We start from the raw sequence: 17,660 nt of genomic DNA, 5'->3' as shown, positions 1-17,660 counted from the left end.
ATATGAGGATCAGAGTGTCACGTTCCGACACCAGGATAGAATATGGATCGGGTGCCACGTTCCGGTACCAGGATAGAATGAGGATCGAAGTGTCACGTTCCGACACCAGGATAGAATATGGATCAGAGTGTCACGTTCCGACACCAGGATAGAATATGGATCGGGTGCCACGTTCCGGTACCAGGATAGAATGAGGATCGGAGTGTCACTTTCCGACACCAGGATAGAATGAGGATCGGAGTGTCACGTTCCGACACCAGGATAGTATATTGAGGAGCAGAGTGTCACGTACCGACACGAGAGGAATAAAGATAATGAATCTTGAAAGATGTTAATATACTCAATATAATGAACCTAATTCCCAAATGAGTATGATGAGGAGGTGTGAGTCCTCATTGATGAGCTTGGTGTTGTAACCAAGGGTTATGGTAATTGTAAATGTTGCATGCTAAGGATATTAGTTGATTTTATGATATTATCTGATATATATTGTTTTCTATTTTGAGTTGCCTGATGATACCTACTCAGTACCGGTGTTTTGTACTGACCCCTACTTTTATGTTTTCTTCTTGTTTGTTTGTGGAGTGCAGCAAACATGCCGTCATCTTCAACTCAACCGTAACTCTAGCCAGTCTTCGTCACATCGGATCTTCAGGGTGAGCTAATCTTCTGGCTTGGACTGGATCTTCTTCCTCATGTCTTGATGCCTTGAAGTTCCGGCATGAACTAGCTTTTACTTGTTTTAGCTTTTAGAATACTCTTAGTTTAGTAATTTGATCATAAATGTTCTTGTGGTGATGACTTCCAAATTTTGGGAAATAATAGTTATTGAATTGATTTTTATTAATGAGTTTAAGTCTTCCGCATTACTTATGTTGATAGTATATTAAAATGTTAAGGTTTAGATTTAGTTGGTTCGCTCACACAGGAGGGTAAGTGTGAGTGTCAGTCGCGGCCCGATTTGGGTCGTGACAGCTAGAGTTTTTTTTCCTCTCAAAAATAATAAATGAAAGGAAGTCCAACTCTGATTTAACATTCAAAATTTAAACAAATGCTGAATTTTCTTCTCATTAATAATTAGGTAGATGTTGATATATCTACCTAATAGTGATCAACAAATCATATATGATATATCCGATTTTATAGAAATAAAATAGTTTAATAGGTAATTATGTATTTTCTCTTGATAAAATGTAGGGATTCATTGCAAATTATTTAGTACTGCTATTTTTAGCTGATTGTCAATATTGCAAGCTCTTTACTATTTTTAATAGATCGTCGATTAATGTTTATTACAATTTTTATATGTAATTATTTAATAACTCACATGATTTTATAAGTATTTTCACATAATTATTTCAACATATTAGTGTCACTATGTTAAAAATGATTTTTACTGACAATTAATTAACGTTGATAGCTTAATTGTCAATAAAACATATTCTCTATGTTCCTAATTATTTGTTCACATTTCTATTTTTAGTTAATTTGTAATTACTTATTCATTTTGACAAATTAAGAAAGGACTAAAAAAATTTTACTTATTTAACCCTCAACTAATTACTTTGAAAAAGGTGAACTTCTTGAAAATATTAAGTTTTTAATTCATGTACTTCATAATTAATAGGGGTAAAATGATAAACTCACTATGTCAATTATTGATTCTTTAATAGGTATGTAATTCAAAAATGAATAAGTATTTAGGGACAAATGAAATATTTTCAGAGGCATTTAACGCTCTTTGTAAATGTCCCTAAAGCCTATGACAATATTAAATCTGATGACAATTAATTAATATCGATGAAAACTTTATCACTCTTTATTGATATATATATTTATTATTGATAAATAATTATTTTTGTTATTATGAGCATCTTAAAATGTGTTGAATATTTAACAAAAGCACCTAACGTGGTTTTGTTTAAATTAATTTCCTCTTAAAAAAATTATTTCGAAATGTGTTTCTTGAAAATTGAATATTTTAAGGAAAGGAATCAGTCTGAAATTCCATGAGGAAATATTATTAGCATATGCTTAGTAATAGCTTACTTTTTTTTGCTTTATTTTGTGGGAATGGAATTTCATCTTTTGCATGTGTTTAAAATTTTTTCATATTTTAAGCGATGTTATGATGTTCGAATCATTAGAGATATTGTTGAATGCGTATTAGATTTCTCAAAAGTCATTTTTTATAAAAAAAATTGATACGTTGTGATTTTTTAATAATCTGAGCAACATAGATCTGGAGACGTTAGTTTATCGTTTTGAAAACTCATCCTATTGCATTTCGTATTTCTAAGTCATCATCAATCGCGTTTGAGAAATTCGACGCACGAAATATTTTGTGTTATCATAAAAAATACAAATTCTGAAAGTAAACTTAATGTGTTGTTAAATCAACGCAAATATATTCTTAACATAATGTAATTTCACCTATTTATAATTAAAATTGATCTGTACGTTTTTTTCACAAAATATCTCACACTATTAAAATAGTTTTAACATCTTTAAATAGCTTCTTTTTATTTTTAATTACCAGTATACGACTTTATTCATATATATCCAACACAAATTCTGACGAAAGCATAACAAAAAAAATCAAAAGATCAAATTGTCCAACAACGACATATCTAATGTAATTCTATAAGTAAAATTTGAAGAAAATTATATATATACAACATTTTTTTATCTTACGAAGATAAAAAAAAGTTTTTTCTCATAAATTATATAAAACATTGAGTTGTCAAATTATTTATTTCATTAGAAGCATTAATTTACATTTGTAGTCATCAAGATGGCTTTTTATTTTTTATTTTCCTTGCATAACTTTGTTTTTATAAAAACAAGTAGCATATATTATAACTTTGTTAATCTTCGATACAATATTTTGTTGAACATTCATCCAAGCAATTTTCCATTAGCTTTTCATCTGCGCCAAAAATAAAAATAAAAATTAAATGTAGATAATAATAATGTAATATTAATTTTACTCCGTATATATACGATGATTGAGAAGCTATAGTTATTCATTATATTAAAAATAATTGTCCAACAATATTTGCTTAGTTTAGAAAATCAAGAGATAATTTATCTGGTAAATTTATTTTACCCTTACTATTATTGAAAATTTGACTTCAAGAGAATAACTAAATAAGGGTACAATAGTAAACTTATATAGTTTCTTAAGAGACGTGAAATTTGAAATGATGACATATAAATAAAAACGAAAGACGTAATAATTTTGTGTTTGACTTAAGTAAATTAGAAAGTATTTTCTTTTAGTAATTTGTGTTTGTTAAATATTTTCAAAAAATGACAAATAATAACTAAACAGAAGTAATGGTTAATTTAAATCAAATAAATATAAAGCTTTATATGGGTATTTTGTCCTTAGAAATTTTAAAATACCTATTTTTGGAGAAGATTTTTGCTTCTACTTACAATCTCAAAAATAATTTTTGTTACTAATAAAAAAATGTTTATATTTAAACTTAAAACACCAAATACGATTTTTCAAAAACTTCATCATGAAGGAAAATAGATATACCTTTTTTAAATTTGAAACAACGATGAGTTGAACAACTGACGCGACAATTATTGACTTTAGAAGAAATTTGAGGATGTTCATGACAATAATTCTTCAAACAACTTTGATAGCAAAAATCAAAGACACACCATATTCTACATTTTTTTTGGCAAGATACTTTTATAACCTCATCAACACCTTCGACATTATTTGTTATAAAAATTACACTAAGAAAAATTATTCCTAAAACTTTAGTAAAATTCATAATTCATAATTTGTTAGTAAATTGATAACTTTTGTGTGTGTTTAGATGAAAGTAAATTGATGCTATTTATATTCAAAGTTTTATAATAAAGTTAAGTGAACTTAATATATAAAATATGGTTAAGGAAATTAGACTTTTTTTCAACAATAAATGAGAGTTAATTTCACTTTATCCTCTTGACGTTAACAGTTGAGAAACAATTATTTTTGTGCAATAATTACTACATGAAATTAATCAATATATTATTTATGCGTTTTTGCAAAAATATGAGTAGTTTATAATGAGTTCGAAGTCTAAAGGGTATAAAATATTAACAAAAATTTCAAAACAGTATATAAAATTTTATATTAATTAAAACGGTAAAATCGCTGGAACAACTGCGATTTATTCCATCGAAAAAAGCAAAATCGTTGTTACTGCAGCGATTTTACAAAATGTGATTTTTTTATAAAAAAAAACTTCAAATCGCTACCTTGACAACAATTTTTATTTTTTATTTTTTAAAAAACATTACTTCATTAAAAAACATGAATCTTGATTTTCATTGAAATTATCAACATATCATATTTTTACTATATATACTTAATTCTTGTCTTGTAAAATAAATAGCATTCATCCAACCATTTTCCTTTCAACTTTCACCTACCAAATATTTGTTAAATGTGTCACAAAGACAAAAAAGAAAAAAAAATGAAACAAAGAAATTTAGGGTAAAAAATCTTTCCGAATAATCAAATCATTTAGCTGTCACATAAATCAAAAGGTGTCTAAATTTTCAATATATAAACTTAAAACAATAATAAAATCTTAACTTAATTAAAATATATTTATAAAATTACGATTATAAACTAGGAATACTCGTACATTATCTCACATGGAAAAAAAAAAAGGTGCATTTATAAGTATACAAATATATATTATGGATAGATTCCCATCCCATACATGGTTCCATTTGATAGGTTTGCTCACTGATCTATGCAAATATGTCTTTTATCTCTTGCAATTTTTCTACTTATTGAAAGTTGAAAAAAATGAAACAATTGGCCACTCGACTTATCACATGGGTCTTTTGTTGTGGTGTGCCCTTTCATTTATTAATCAATTAAATTGTCACCATCATTCACCAAACTTCTTATGATCTGTCCATTTATTTATAACTATATAATTAATTGTAACTACCATAGTTCTCAAGATTGTGTTTGGATGATGAACAAGTGTATTTAGTTAGGTTACAAAAGAAAAATAAAAAACAATGTTTCAAGAAAGTATATTTTGGATACTTTTAATTTGGTCTTGAATCGACAATTAAATACTCCAACTCGTTTTTACTGTATTTCATGAACTTTTATGAACAACAAAAGTTGACGTACGTAAATTTTGACATTGTTTAAATGATCATTTTTGTAAGTTAGAATGTTCAACTAGCACAAAGAAGACGAGTTGAGGTGTCATAATATGCATATTAAAAAGGAAAATATGTTTGAAATATATTCAAACTTTGACTGAAATTGTTGTAACAATCTCAGATTTTTGGCACGGCCTATAACCTCTTGCACTATCTTTAATAGTGGATTTTGAAGGTATATAAGTGTACAGCTGAACAAGTTACTATTTATAATAATGATGCAATATTTATGATGTGCACATTAGTATTTATATATCTTTAAAATACATTATTAAATACTGTACGAATAATTGATCCTTCCCGTAGTTTGAAATTGTTACATCAATTTCGATCAAAGTTTGAATATATTTCAAACTCATTCCCCCGTTAAATATTGGAGTATTTACTTGAGCTAAAATCAAATTTGGTTGTTTATAAAGATTAATATCAAATGCAATTACTATTAATAACTATTTACTATTTCTTTTAATCATATTTGTACATTTTTTTTTATTGTTCTAAAAAAGAAAAGTCAAGACTCATCTTATTTCAATTTATACGATATAATTTGATTAATTTCGTAACTCAGAAGAAAGGAATGAAACTTAAATAGGGAAGACGGAATATAGTATATGCTTAATAATATGCTACAAAATATCCCAAACTTAAGAAACACATCACATAATAGCTGGATACTTCCACATGAATAAAGCATAAAAGTTAATTAAGATGTTTCATACTATAACTTTCAACAAGTTGCACACACACAAATAAAGTAGAAGGAAAAAAAACATAATTCAAATGTTCAACAATAGTAATTGCGTTTGGCTATAGATTTTTAAATATATTTTTAATAAATATTATCTGGATGAAAATGTGAATGAAATTTCACTATGTGTTTGGTTATAATATTTGGAAAATATATTTCACTTTTTTAGAAAAAATATGATTTATTTTAAAGATATCAAAACTAACCATGAGTTTATATTACAAGTCAATTGGATCTTTGTTACAACAATAATAAATAGTATCCATGACACTAGAGCTATATGATAATTTGGAGTGAGTGCAAAAAACATCATTTCATATATCATGAAGTAGACAAAACATACTTTGTTATCTTGAGTCGATTGTTCATCATTTTCATCAATAACTATATCATCATTAAACATTTACGAAATATTTCATCACTATTTTGAAATTAACGTAAAAATTATGTAATACAACGTAAGCAACAACTATGCAGGGTGTTTTTATAAAAGAAAAAAAATTAGAGTAAAATTTTATTTTTTAAGAGATCCCAAATAATGAGATTTGAACCAAATACTAGAAAAAACTAGTATTTGAGAATTTGAAATATTTACCAAAAATATTTATCAAATAATGACAAAATGAGTAAACAAACATTATTTTTCATTTTTTTTTTCAAATATTATTTGAAAAATCTATGACCAAATGGGCTCAAAGTATTGTTTTCTCTGTCTGTGATTTCAAAAACATTATTATATATCCATTGCATTATTAAAGCAACAAACTTTATTATACAGTGCTCCTATTAACATAATTAAAGGACAACCACTAATGCCTCCATAATAAATTTTTTTACGTAAAGTTATAGAAAAAACATAAATTTCACATAGCAAGGAATCTCTTTTTATTTTCTTATCCCAACACATAGGAGATACCTTATCATTTCTTCTCTTTCAATTGATGTGTTTCTCCATCTTCACGCCAGATTTTACTTATAAAATTTCACGAAATAAATAAAAAAGACACAATACATAAATATGACCTTAATTTAGCGTCAACCGATAACTATAATCTTTAAATTTGAAGGTGTATAAGAAAGCACTTCGACTGGTATATAATTGAACAAATATACACATTTTTTCCTACATGACAATTTTATGTCCTATGTGTATTAAGCAATGTAGGACACGTGTGCCTACTTATTAAGTTTTATGCAAGCTTAAGAAACTGTTTATGCATACTCAAAATTGAAAGAGTCATATTTATGTATCACTCCGTATAAGAATAATAGGTTGGCAATATCTATAAACTAAAAGGCATATGCTTATAAGATACAAAATACACCTTATCTTTGTAGATTCCATTACCACCACCCACACATCAACAAAAAACTACAAGATCCACCATTCCTTTTCTTGATAGGTGCTAAAAGGATCAGTACAATCAACTGTACTTCACCTCAAGTCTTTTGCTTTTTTTCCATTTTTCTTGATGAATCCAATTAGAGAAAAGCATAGGTTATGTCAACATTATGCCTCTTTGAAAAGTCAAAAAGACACTCCTTTCTAATATTCCTAACTCAAGAAACACATTGCAGAAACTATGGAGTATGGACACTTCTTCATCATAAAGCTTAATCATGATATCAATATTAACAATTCAAGATTCATATTAGTAAAACAACATACAAAGAAACCGTTGAATAGATCGAAAAAATAGCTTTTAATTCAAATTTTGAATAAGTAGAAAGGTTAATCACTCTCAGAAACTAAAAATGACTTACTGTTATGCACACAAACTATACAACAACAACAATAACATACTCGATATAATCACACTCCCACAAGTGATGGGGCAATACGCGAACTTCACCTCTAGGTAAAGAGGCAACAACAACACTAACATAATTGATACAATCACTCCCACAAGTGGAGTCTAAGGTAGATAGAATGTACGTAGACTTCACCATCGGTAAAGACACTGTTTCCGATAATTCATATCTATTAATCAGAACTACATAATCAAGAATTCAACAACAAATCAACAAAAGATTGTGCTTCAAGACACTAATAATATTATAGAAGATATCTCAAAGATTACAAATAAAAAAAAGAAGCAAACTTTATTATTACATAATAACAAAACTTGAAGGATAAACACTTATCCTTCTCCTTCTCTCTTCCACAAACTTTCATATAGCAAAAAACACATAAAAGTGGGAAAATCATCTATGTCTACATAGCCAGAAAACTTTTTTTTTTAAAGGAGATTCATTATCCTCTTCAGATTCTTCTCCATAACACAGCAACAACATCTCAAAGGAGAAAAAAAGTTCAAAGAGGGAACCCCCTTCTCCAATAAAGGGCTTTTCTTTCTCCTCAGTTTCTTCCTTTTTTCAAATGGAGCTGGTGATATTGATGTATATATACAGCTAAAACTTATCAGTAGTATTTATAGAGTAGTTAGGGAAAAACCAGTTATCATCTTCTTCTTGTTGTTCTTCTTCAGTTTAGATCAGCCATTGATCTTGTTTCTCCTCCATTAATCACCCATGGGTGTCCTGTATATAACAAAGAACATCAAAATCAGCAACTCGAAAAAAACAGGGGAAAGCAAAATTAAGTGAAAATAAGAGAAATTGAACTTACTCAGTACTTGTTCAGCTGAAAATCTTCTGGAAACATCCTTACATATCATCTTCCTCAACAAATCTTTAGCTTCAGGCGAAACTGACCGGAAATTCCTCGTCGGAAACCTCAAATTCCCTCTGAGAACAGCTTGAAAAGTCTCAGTCGGCGTTTCACCGTAAAAAGGAGGAACCCCAGAAAGCATAATATACAAAATAACACCCGCACTCCACACATCAACTTTCTCATTATACTCTTTCCCCATTAGAACCTCCGGCGCAACATAATACGGCGTACCCACAACCCCACTCATCATCCTCCCTTCACAACCCGCAAACCACTCCGCAGATCCAAAATCAGCAAGCTTCAATCTATTCTCAGAATCAAACAACACATTATCCGGCTTAATATCACGATGAGCTACACCCATATGATGACAATAGCTAATCGCAGAAACCAACTGAGTCAGAATAGCCGCGGCAGCCGATTCTGACAACGACCCAGATGAAACCCTTTCATACAAATCACTATTCGGGCAGAAATCGGTTACCATATGAAGAAAATCGTCATCTTCATAAACCTTATAAAGATGAAGAATGTTGGGGTTACCTGAAAGAAGCTGAAGAATTTTGGGTTCTTTATCGAGACACTCACGGTCGGTGGAATCAATGAGGAGGTTTTTATCGATAGATTTACAGGCGTAGGATTCTCCGGTCGCCGGAGAAAAGCAGCGGTAGACGGTACCGAATCTACCACGGCCGATTTCTTCGCAAATTTGAAAATCGTTTTTCAAGGTTTGAAACATCTTTTTTTTTAAGGCTTTGTTTGGTATTTTGGGGTTTAAGTTTATGGAAATAAGGTGTATTTATAAAATTAAGTGAAGGGTATTTATGGAAATAAAATTAATAACGAATATTCGCATAAGTGGAGGTGCGTTTTATTTGGAGGTGAGATAGTAATATTTAGAATCTTCTCCTTTAAGGATCCGTTTGATCACGTGAAATAAAATATGTGAGTATTTAGTCGTTAAAATAATTATATTTATATATTAATATTGGCGGAACGTTCAAGTAAAATATTTTTTAAAAAAATTTTAAAATATGAAATCTCGATACAAGTTTTCTTATTTTTCTTTATTTTTTTCAATCGAAAAATAACTAGAAATATCTATATTTATAAGAGATTAGATCTAGTATAAAATCAAATTAAATTAGGATTAGAAAATATATTTCTATACGAATTAAGACAAATAAATTATAATTAAACTAAATTAAATATAGTAAATATAGATTTTGTAAGAGTTGTAAATCTATTGGAACACAATGTGATTCTAACTTCTTTTTTTTTTTTACCAATATTAGTTAGTAAATACATTAATTCAACTTTAATAATAGTAAGATGGTATGAGATTTCTCCACGTTTAGTTAGATATCTCGAATTTAAATTTGATGATTTAATAGTTTAGAATTTCTAATTTCTGTCATATTTAGTTATATATTTCGAGTTTGAATTATCATGATTTTTTTTATTTAAAATGTTACCTCTCAAAAATGAATTCTATTAAGTGCAAATTCAAATTTAATTGAAAAATAAAATAAAATTACGTAAGCAATTGTGTCACTCTTCCTTTCATGCCTACAATATTGTGAACGGCGTGAATTAAGGTGGACTCTTTTTTTCCTTTTTTTTAAAAATGAAATTGCAATTAATTTATTCTTTTATAAAAATAATAATAGTAGAAAATTTTGACTTCTAATAATTAGTATAATTAAGCTAGGTTATTTCCCTTAAACATGGGATTTTTTGCTATTGCCTATTGGTGTTGTTAGATAAATTTAATCTTAAACCATGTTTATGCAAATTTAAAAAGTTACTTTAATCCTTGCTTGCAAGATTATTCCTTTTTTATTATTATTATTACTCGCTTTGTTCTTTTATACTTGTTATGTTGTGCTTTTTGAAAGTTATTCGATTAATTTTCAAAGTTAAATCGAATTATACTCATTTGATATTTTAAAAATAAAATTTTGAATATTCAAAAACTATACAAAAAATATTATTAATTGTAAATTTTTCATATTAATATATAAAATATATATGGTATCATTTGACTCTCAAAAATAAAAACTATAACAAGGGACAATAGACAAATACCCCCTCAACATATGCCCGTAGTCCCAATGACATACTAAGGTCCTACTACCTCTGAACTTATTTTATTAATAATATTCCATCCCTTTTCGACTTACATGACACTATCTTGTGTGACCAACGTTGGTTGACTTTTTCTTTCTAGCTAGTGCCACGTAGATCGAAACGGATAGAAAATTACTTATAAAATAAGTTCAGAGGGTAATATGACCTTAGTATAGTATAAGTGTGTCTCTGAATTTTTGGACATAGTTTGAAGGGATACTTGTGCATTTTTCCTTATAACAACTAAAAAAACGTGAAGGCGTAATATTTTATTTAATATATATTTTTTTTTCAAGAAAAATGTCAAATAAACAAATAATGGACGTCCATTCTTTGGAGTCAAAAAAAGGAGTTAGAAAATTGAGACGTGGTGGTTTGGAAAAAAAAATAAGTGTACGGTACTTAAATAAATTGACAATACAACAATTAATATTGGCACAAATAATCCAAAAATAATATTACGTGAAAAGAAAATATGGTCCCAAAAATCCTCTTATTTTCCATTATGTGGACCTAACATGTTGTAGATTATTTACGCATCCGCTAACAAACAATTTTTAGATATGCTAATCGAGAATAATAAAATCTCATATTAAAAATAAAAGAAATATTCAAACAGTATTATAACTATACGTCTCGTCTCAAACAAGTAAACAAACTCAAAGTAAAGTTGGGGACAACTTTCCTATTTGCTCAAAAAAATGTACATTTAAAATGTGGAGTTAATTAATTATGATGTGATGAACTTTTTTTTTTTAAAGAAAATAAGTCGGTTAATCTATTCAGTATAATTTATAAATAAAATTTAGAAAAACTACCTAGTGAAAGCTTAAAAGATGTTTGCATTGACCTTCGATTCAAGAAAAACAGTAAAGAAGTTACGAGGAAAAAGCAATAACAATAAAATAATACGATAACGAAAAATCGAAAAAAAAGAGGACCAAACACATGTTACTGTTGGTATACAGCTCACCTAAACTTGTAAACCCATGTGGTAGGGCAAATAAAGCTATCAATTTTTTATTCACAAATTAAGATAAATTAGTGAATTGATAATTGATATGAGCACTATTTGTAAAATTATATTATAATGTGTGTATATCAATGAGCTTTGGGGAAATAACTTTGATAAGTTATCTTGTAACGATAAATATTATCGTTATTTTCACACTTCAAATAATATTAAATCAAAGATTATAGTGATACAGTAAATAATCAGTTTATAAATTTCGAGTAAAAAGTCAAAAACAAACGAAAAAATATCAGTTGGATAACGTATCAAATTGATTTTGAAGAATATGACATTGATATTATAAACCTAACATGGACTTATATTGCCCTTTGGAACATTTGATAAGCTATCTTCTTTTTATTTTTCCACATTAATTATAGACCACATGAACAACATTTTTTGATTTTTGGTATCAAGATTTTGTTCCATTTAGATTTTTTTTAAATTTTATACTTTTTATTTGATTTAATGTCATTTTCAAAAAAAAAAAATTAAAAAATGGGGTAATGGGGAGGGGGGGGGGGGTTCAATTATACTATTTTCAAAAATAAGAAACCTTTAGAATTGGTTAAATATGTTATTAGTTTAATTGAATATGAAATTTGAGGGGAAAAAATAATTAAAAACTCGAATATTAAATATATGTAAAATTTATTAAAATACTTATCTGAATATTATGATATTATACATGTCAGGTGATTTTAGTGTTTGGTGTGTGGACGATAAGTCAAGTTTTAAATGTTAATATATTTACACAAATATTATAGTTTGTTTTAAGTTAGTATATTTATTTATTTAATTGAACTTTGTATTTATTATTTCAAACAAAAGAATCTTTTTGCTTCACTCACACGTTGTGTGTCTTCTAGATGGTTCATATATGACTTAATTAGTAGTATTTCAAGGACCCATTTTTATATTTGTTTATATAAATTTGCTAGAGGAGACTTATTTGACAAAAATGATAAACCAATTAAGTTTTTTATATATATACATATATATTAATAATAATTAATCAATAAGAGAGAAAAGAAAAAGAGATGACAAATTGCTTATAAAGTAATATATTAATCCTAAAAGTCAAGGGTGCATTGATTATGATAAGATAATTTGTTCGATAATTAAAAAAATCTAATTATTTCAATTTGTGCATGTCATTATTGTGTAGAGGTCAAGTTAATTTCATATCGTTTTAATTTGTGGGTGTCGTCTTTACATAAAAATTATGTTAATCTTTTGTATCGTTTTAATTTTATCGAATGTCCTCGAACAGACTTGTTTGATAGTTTTCTTTAATAAGTTACATCTTTTTTTAAATAATAAATATCTCTCTTGATATTTTATTTATAAAAACTTAATTTTAAAAAGGGCAAATTGTAAAATGATTCCAAAAAAAAAACTCTCTTTTTAGTCAAATATTCAAACTGTTTTTTCTCTTGCTTGAAATTCACTTAGAAATGCATTTTCTTCTCATTCGACTTATGGAAAAATAAAAAAAGGAAAAAAGAAGAAAAACCTAAAAGGAAAATAATAAAAGTTTATTATGACAATATGCTTATACAAAATCATAAGTCAACCAACATTATCATCAACATTATTATTTAAGGGTGACGCTCTCGACATGATATTTTTTCATACCTAAAATCGAAACCTAAAACCTCTAATTAAGAACGAAATAATCTCATTACTGCACCACAACCTATATTGGTTATATCTTTTTCCTCAAGTTACTAGGTATATTAAATGAGTCACTAGAATAGTCCAACAAAGTTAGGTTTTGCAAAAATTAAATCACATACATGTGGAACATAATATGTTACAAAGGTGGCTCAAATAATGTAGATTGGACTTTCATAAATAATAAAGGTTTCAAGTTCGAATTTTTTTACCTATAATTGCAGAAAATAAATTTTCTGTATCAAATTTATTTATCTTTTGTTATGTTGTTTGTGAATTATTACACAAAAGGAAAATTAATGGTTACTCGATGTTCACTCGAAAAAAGTATTAACCGCGATTTTCCTTGATATATAACAAAAGTTCTCTTTTATTTCATTTTTGAAGTATATTTTTTCTTTTATCAAAAAAAAAAAATTTTTCAAAGCCAAACCAAAAATCTAGTTTTATAAATATAAAGCTACTTATCACCTATCACATTTTTTAGTGGTGCAAAAATAACACTTGTGAGAGGTACAATGCAAGGACCAAATACATTATAAAAATAGTATTATGGTCCCATTTTTTTTTTCCAATAAGTGGACCTAATTTGTTACATCAAGAACAAGAGATTTAGATATTAGTGATGTTATTTTGTAATATGATATATATTCAATATTTTATCGAATGGACATATCAAGCTTGGACACAATTTATTTAGGATAAAGTTATTCGTACAATAATTAGGCATATTCACATATATGAAAATAAGAAAAATTCTTGTTTGACTTTGTGTGTACGACTCATAAGTATTATTTCTCCGTTCTTCATTTTTATAAGACGATTCTAATTTGAGAATAAATTTCATATTGATCACTTGCGGTCAAGAAATATTTTTTAATAACAAAAAGGGATAATGCACAAGTGCCTCCTCAATCTACGCTCGAAATTTCAGAGATACACTTGTACTATACTAAGGTCCTATTACTCCCCTCAACTTATTTTGTTAATAATTTTCTACCCCTTTTGGCCTACGTGACACTATTTTGTGGGCCCAACGCTGATTGATTTTTTTCAAGCTAATGCCACGTAGATCGAAAAGGGGTTGAATATTACTTATAAAATAAGTTCAGGGGTAATAAGACCTTAGTATAGTATAAGTGTGTCTCTGAATTTTTAGGCATAAATTGAGGGGGTACTTTTGCATTTTTCCTAACAAAAATATAACGAAGTACATAGTCATATATGTATTTTTTTGAAATATCAAACATTGATATAAATATTAATAATTTTTAAAAGTTCGAATAATATAATTAAATAGAACGCTAGACATCCCATGTGGTTAGTTAAATGGCGTTATCATTTTTTTCAATTCAAGAGAAATATAGATTAATTAGTAGGGCAAAGTTTTGCTAAGCTTATATCTCTTGATTTTTAACAATGATATTTTTTTTCCATTAGATATTAGTTGAACATACTTTGATAGATAAAATATCTCGTTATTTTTAATTAAAAATGTCTCAAAATAATATAATTATCGCGCTCTTATAACTTTTTTATGCTGATATTAAAATCGGGAAGCCTAAAATAATATATTAATAAATTTCTGATATATGTTTGTAGATGAAATTTTAATTAATAATTTTTTTCCATTGTTATTAAAGATATATTCTCAACTTTTTAAAAGTATTTAATTTTGAATAAATTTATATAATTTGCATAAATTATGCTGATTTGATCAGGAGATTCCATTAGCCAAATGTACTTCATGCAACTACCTCTTTTTTAGAAATTTATTAAAGAAAGAAGTTTTAACCTATAGTTTATTTGAAAGTTATATAAGTTGTCTTTATGTGCCCATGTGAGCAGTTTTTGGAATCTATTTGCTTCATTCAAACGTTTCGTTTGTTCGAGGAATAAGTTGTTTTAAATCAGTAAAATATCAAAATTATTATTTTATTTTAAATATAAAATTAAAAATATTATAATTCTAAAACGATGATTTCATTAATTTATCTCATATAAAACGGGAAAAATAATTTTAAAACTAGTTATTTCTTATTTTTCGCATACCAAATGAGCCCTTAGTGTCTTCAAAATGCAATGACGGATTCAAATTTCGAGAGTCAAATAATTTAATTTTTTATCGTAAGACATATATGGAATCTTCCAATATATTTAAAACAAAATTGTATACTCGAGTAAATAACTACGATAAATCAGTCAACTAATGACAATTTAAAAGATATATGAAAAAATTATAGTAAAAGATAAACTTATTGATACATCAAAATTCAAAAAGTATCACATAAACTGAGACGTAAAATATATCATAAGTTAACTCAAAAATATCAACTACACTCTTAAATTTTAAATTTTAAATTCGTCTCCGTCGAAATAATTCATAATTTATGACATTAGTTATTAGTATTTAGTAGTAGAGTGTATTTCTAGAAGGCACTTATTAATTTGATAAGCAAACGAAGCTTACATAAGAAGACCAAACATTAAAAGAGTTTATTAATTAATTATAAAGAGTCTCTATAAAGTTAGGTTGCACAATTTACGCTAATTAGGTCTTGATGAAGACATTTTTTATTAGTATAAGTTATAATATGTGTAACACACTAATTAGATAAAAGAAAAAAATTAATAAATTAATTATGTTGTTGTATAGTTTACGTATGTTATAAATAAATAATTAGTATTTGTTCTATTATACGTGTATCGAGCCAAGCTAACACGTGAACGCACCGACCTAAGAGTATGGTCTTGTCAATAATGTAAAATATTATATGATAAAGTATATTATAATATTAGAGATGAGGTAGTGAATATCATAATTAGTGTGGATAAAATATTTTATATTTCATTCTCATATTCTAACTTACTTATTATTAAAAGTGTTTAATGTCTTCATATTTGTCATAATTTTGACTTAAGGTTTAATTTTCAAAGATATTATATTATGTATTTAATTATTAAAACTTTTAATTAAGGAAAGATGATAGGGCATTTTATTTTAATAAGTTTGAGATTCACTATCATAAACATTATTAATTTTTTTAAGAAATTAAGGACTTTGTATTAATATTCCTTCAAAATTTTATTTAAAAAATTAGCATATTCTTCCTCTATTCAACAATACTTAATAATATTGACTTTGCATACTTCTTAAAAAACTATAAATAGAAAGGTAATTTAATGTATTTCTCTTTATGTATAATAAATACAAATGTCTTGAAAAAATATAATAGGCAAAATGACAGTAATTAACAATAAGGATAAATTAGGACCTAAGAGTAAAATCATCTATTGATTTCATAAATTGAAAAAGTATTATTAAATATTCTAAAAGTGAATAACTATTGTTGAACGGATAACGTATCTGGTAATATGATTTATGACATTAGGTAATTTACAAGTACACCATGTTATGTGGGAGTTGTGTAAATTGACTTTATGAATAGCCCATGTGGGCATGTGAGTGGTTTCTTTGAATCTCTCTTTGCTTCATAGTATGAAACCTTAATTTCTTGTCTTCTAAATGGTCATAATTTTTAGGTTTAGTCATTGATGGCATTAGTAGTTCCATGAAACATTTTTATTTTGGTGTTGAGTTTGGAGTTTTTCTATATGTAATTAGTCTATACATGTCATGTTTGATTTCGTAAAAGTCAATTTGATTAAGTTTTTGAAGCAAAACTAAATTGTATTAATGTTAAATTGTTTTTGAGAACTATATGAAAAATATATAAAGATGTAATCGTTCTCATATTAGTATAATAAGAGAATCAATACATCTTAAAATGTTGATCAATGTTTATATAGTTAATTTTCAAAAAACGAACGTGACAAGTAAAAATGAACGGAGAATATATTACCTTTTGAGTTCTTCTAGAAGGCATTTGACTAAAAGGATAAGCAAAGTAGGGTTTTTTTTAGAAAAGAGAGAGGTAAGAGTGCTTATAAAGTAGTTGTAGGTTAATTAGTTTGCATGTGGTAGCATTCCATGTGCCTTGTTCAAAGTTCACTTTTATTATTTAAAAAACTAAGGTAATGAATGATGTGTTTAGCATATTATAGGCAAAAATTCAACTTCTTTGAAAGGTGTTAGGCACTTTGCCTGCCTAATACTCCTTTCACTTTGCTCTTGTTATACATACCAATTAGGGTTAGTGTTACGGTTACGGCTACGGTTAGGGTCATGGTGAATCGATATGATCATTTTTTAGTTTTGAAAA

General features: G+C 27.1%; 1 protein-coding gene and 1 long non-coding RNA gene across 2 annotated transcripts; both read right to left on the bottom strand.

Moving 5' to 3' along the window:
- Window positions 1–2,723: 2,723 nt before the first annotated feature.
- On the bottom strand, window positions 2,724–3,828 carry LOC104646708 (uncharacterized). The gene is made up of 2 exons (XR_740883.4): window positions 3,548–3,828; window positions 2,724–2,929 (listed from the first exon to the last, which is right to left on the bottom strand). It is a non-coding gene; the product is annotated as an uncharacterized lncRNA (long non-coding RNA).
- Window positions 3,829–7,908: 4,080 nt separating this feature from the next.
- On the bottom strand, window positions 7,909–9,386 carry PPCK1 (phosphoenolpyruvate carboxylase kinase 1). The gene is made up of 2 exons (NM_001247465.2): window positions 8,574–9,386; window positions 7,909–8,485 (listed from the first exon to the last, which is right to left on the bottom strand). Exons 1-2 carry the CDS (start codon window positions 9,355–9,357, stop codon window positions 8,430–8,432), a joined length of 840 nt encoding a protein of 279 aa, NP_001234394.1. The 5' UTR covers window positions 9,358–9,386; the 3' UTR covers window positions 7,909–8,429.
- Between the last annotated feature and the right edge of the window lie 8,274 nt (window positions 9,387–17,660).

The sequence above is a fragment of the Solanum lycopersicum genome, chromosome 4 (assembly GCF_036512215.1).
Source record: "Solanum lycopersicum chromosome 4, SLM_r2.1".
Classification (NCBI taxonomy): Eukaryota; Viridiplantae; Streptophyta; class Magnoliopsida; order Solanales; family Solanaceae; genus Solanum; species Solanum lycopersicum.
Note: the sequence above shows the minus strand (reverse complement) of the source record. Positions and strands in the feature narration are given on the sequence as shown.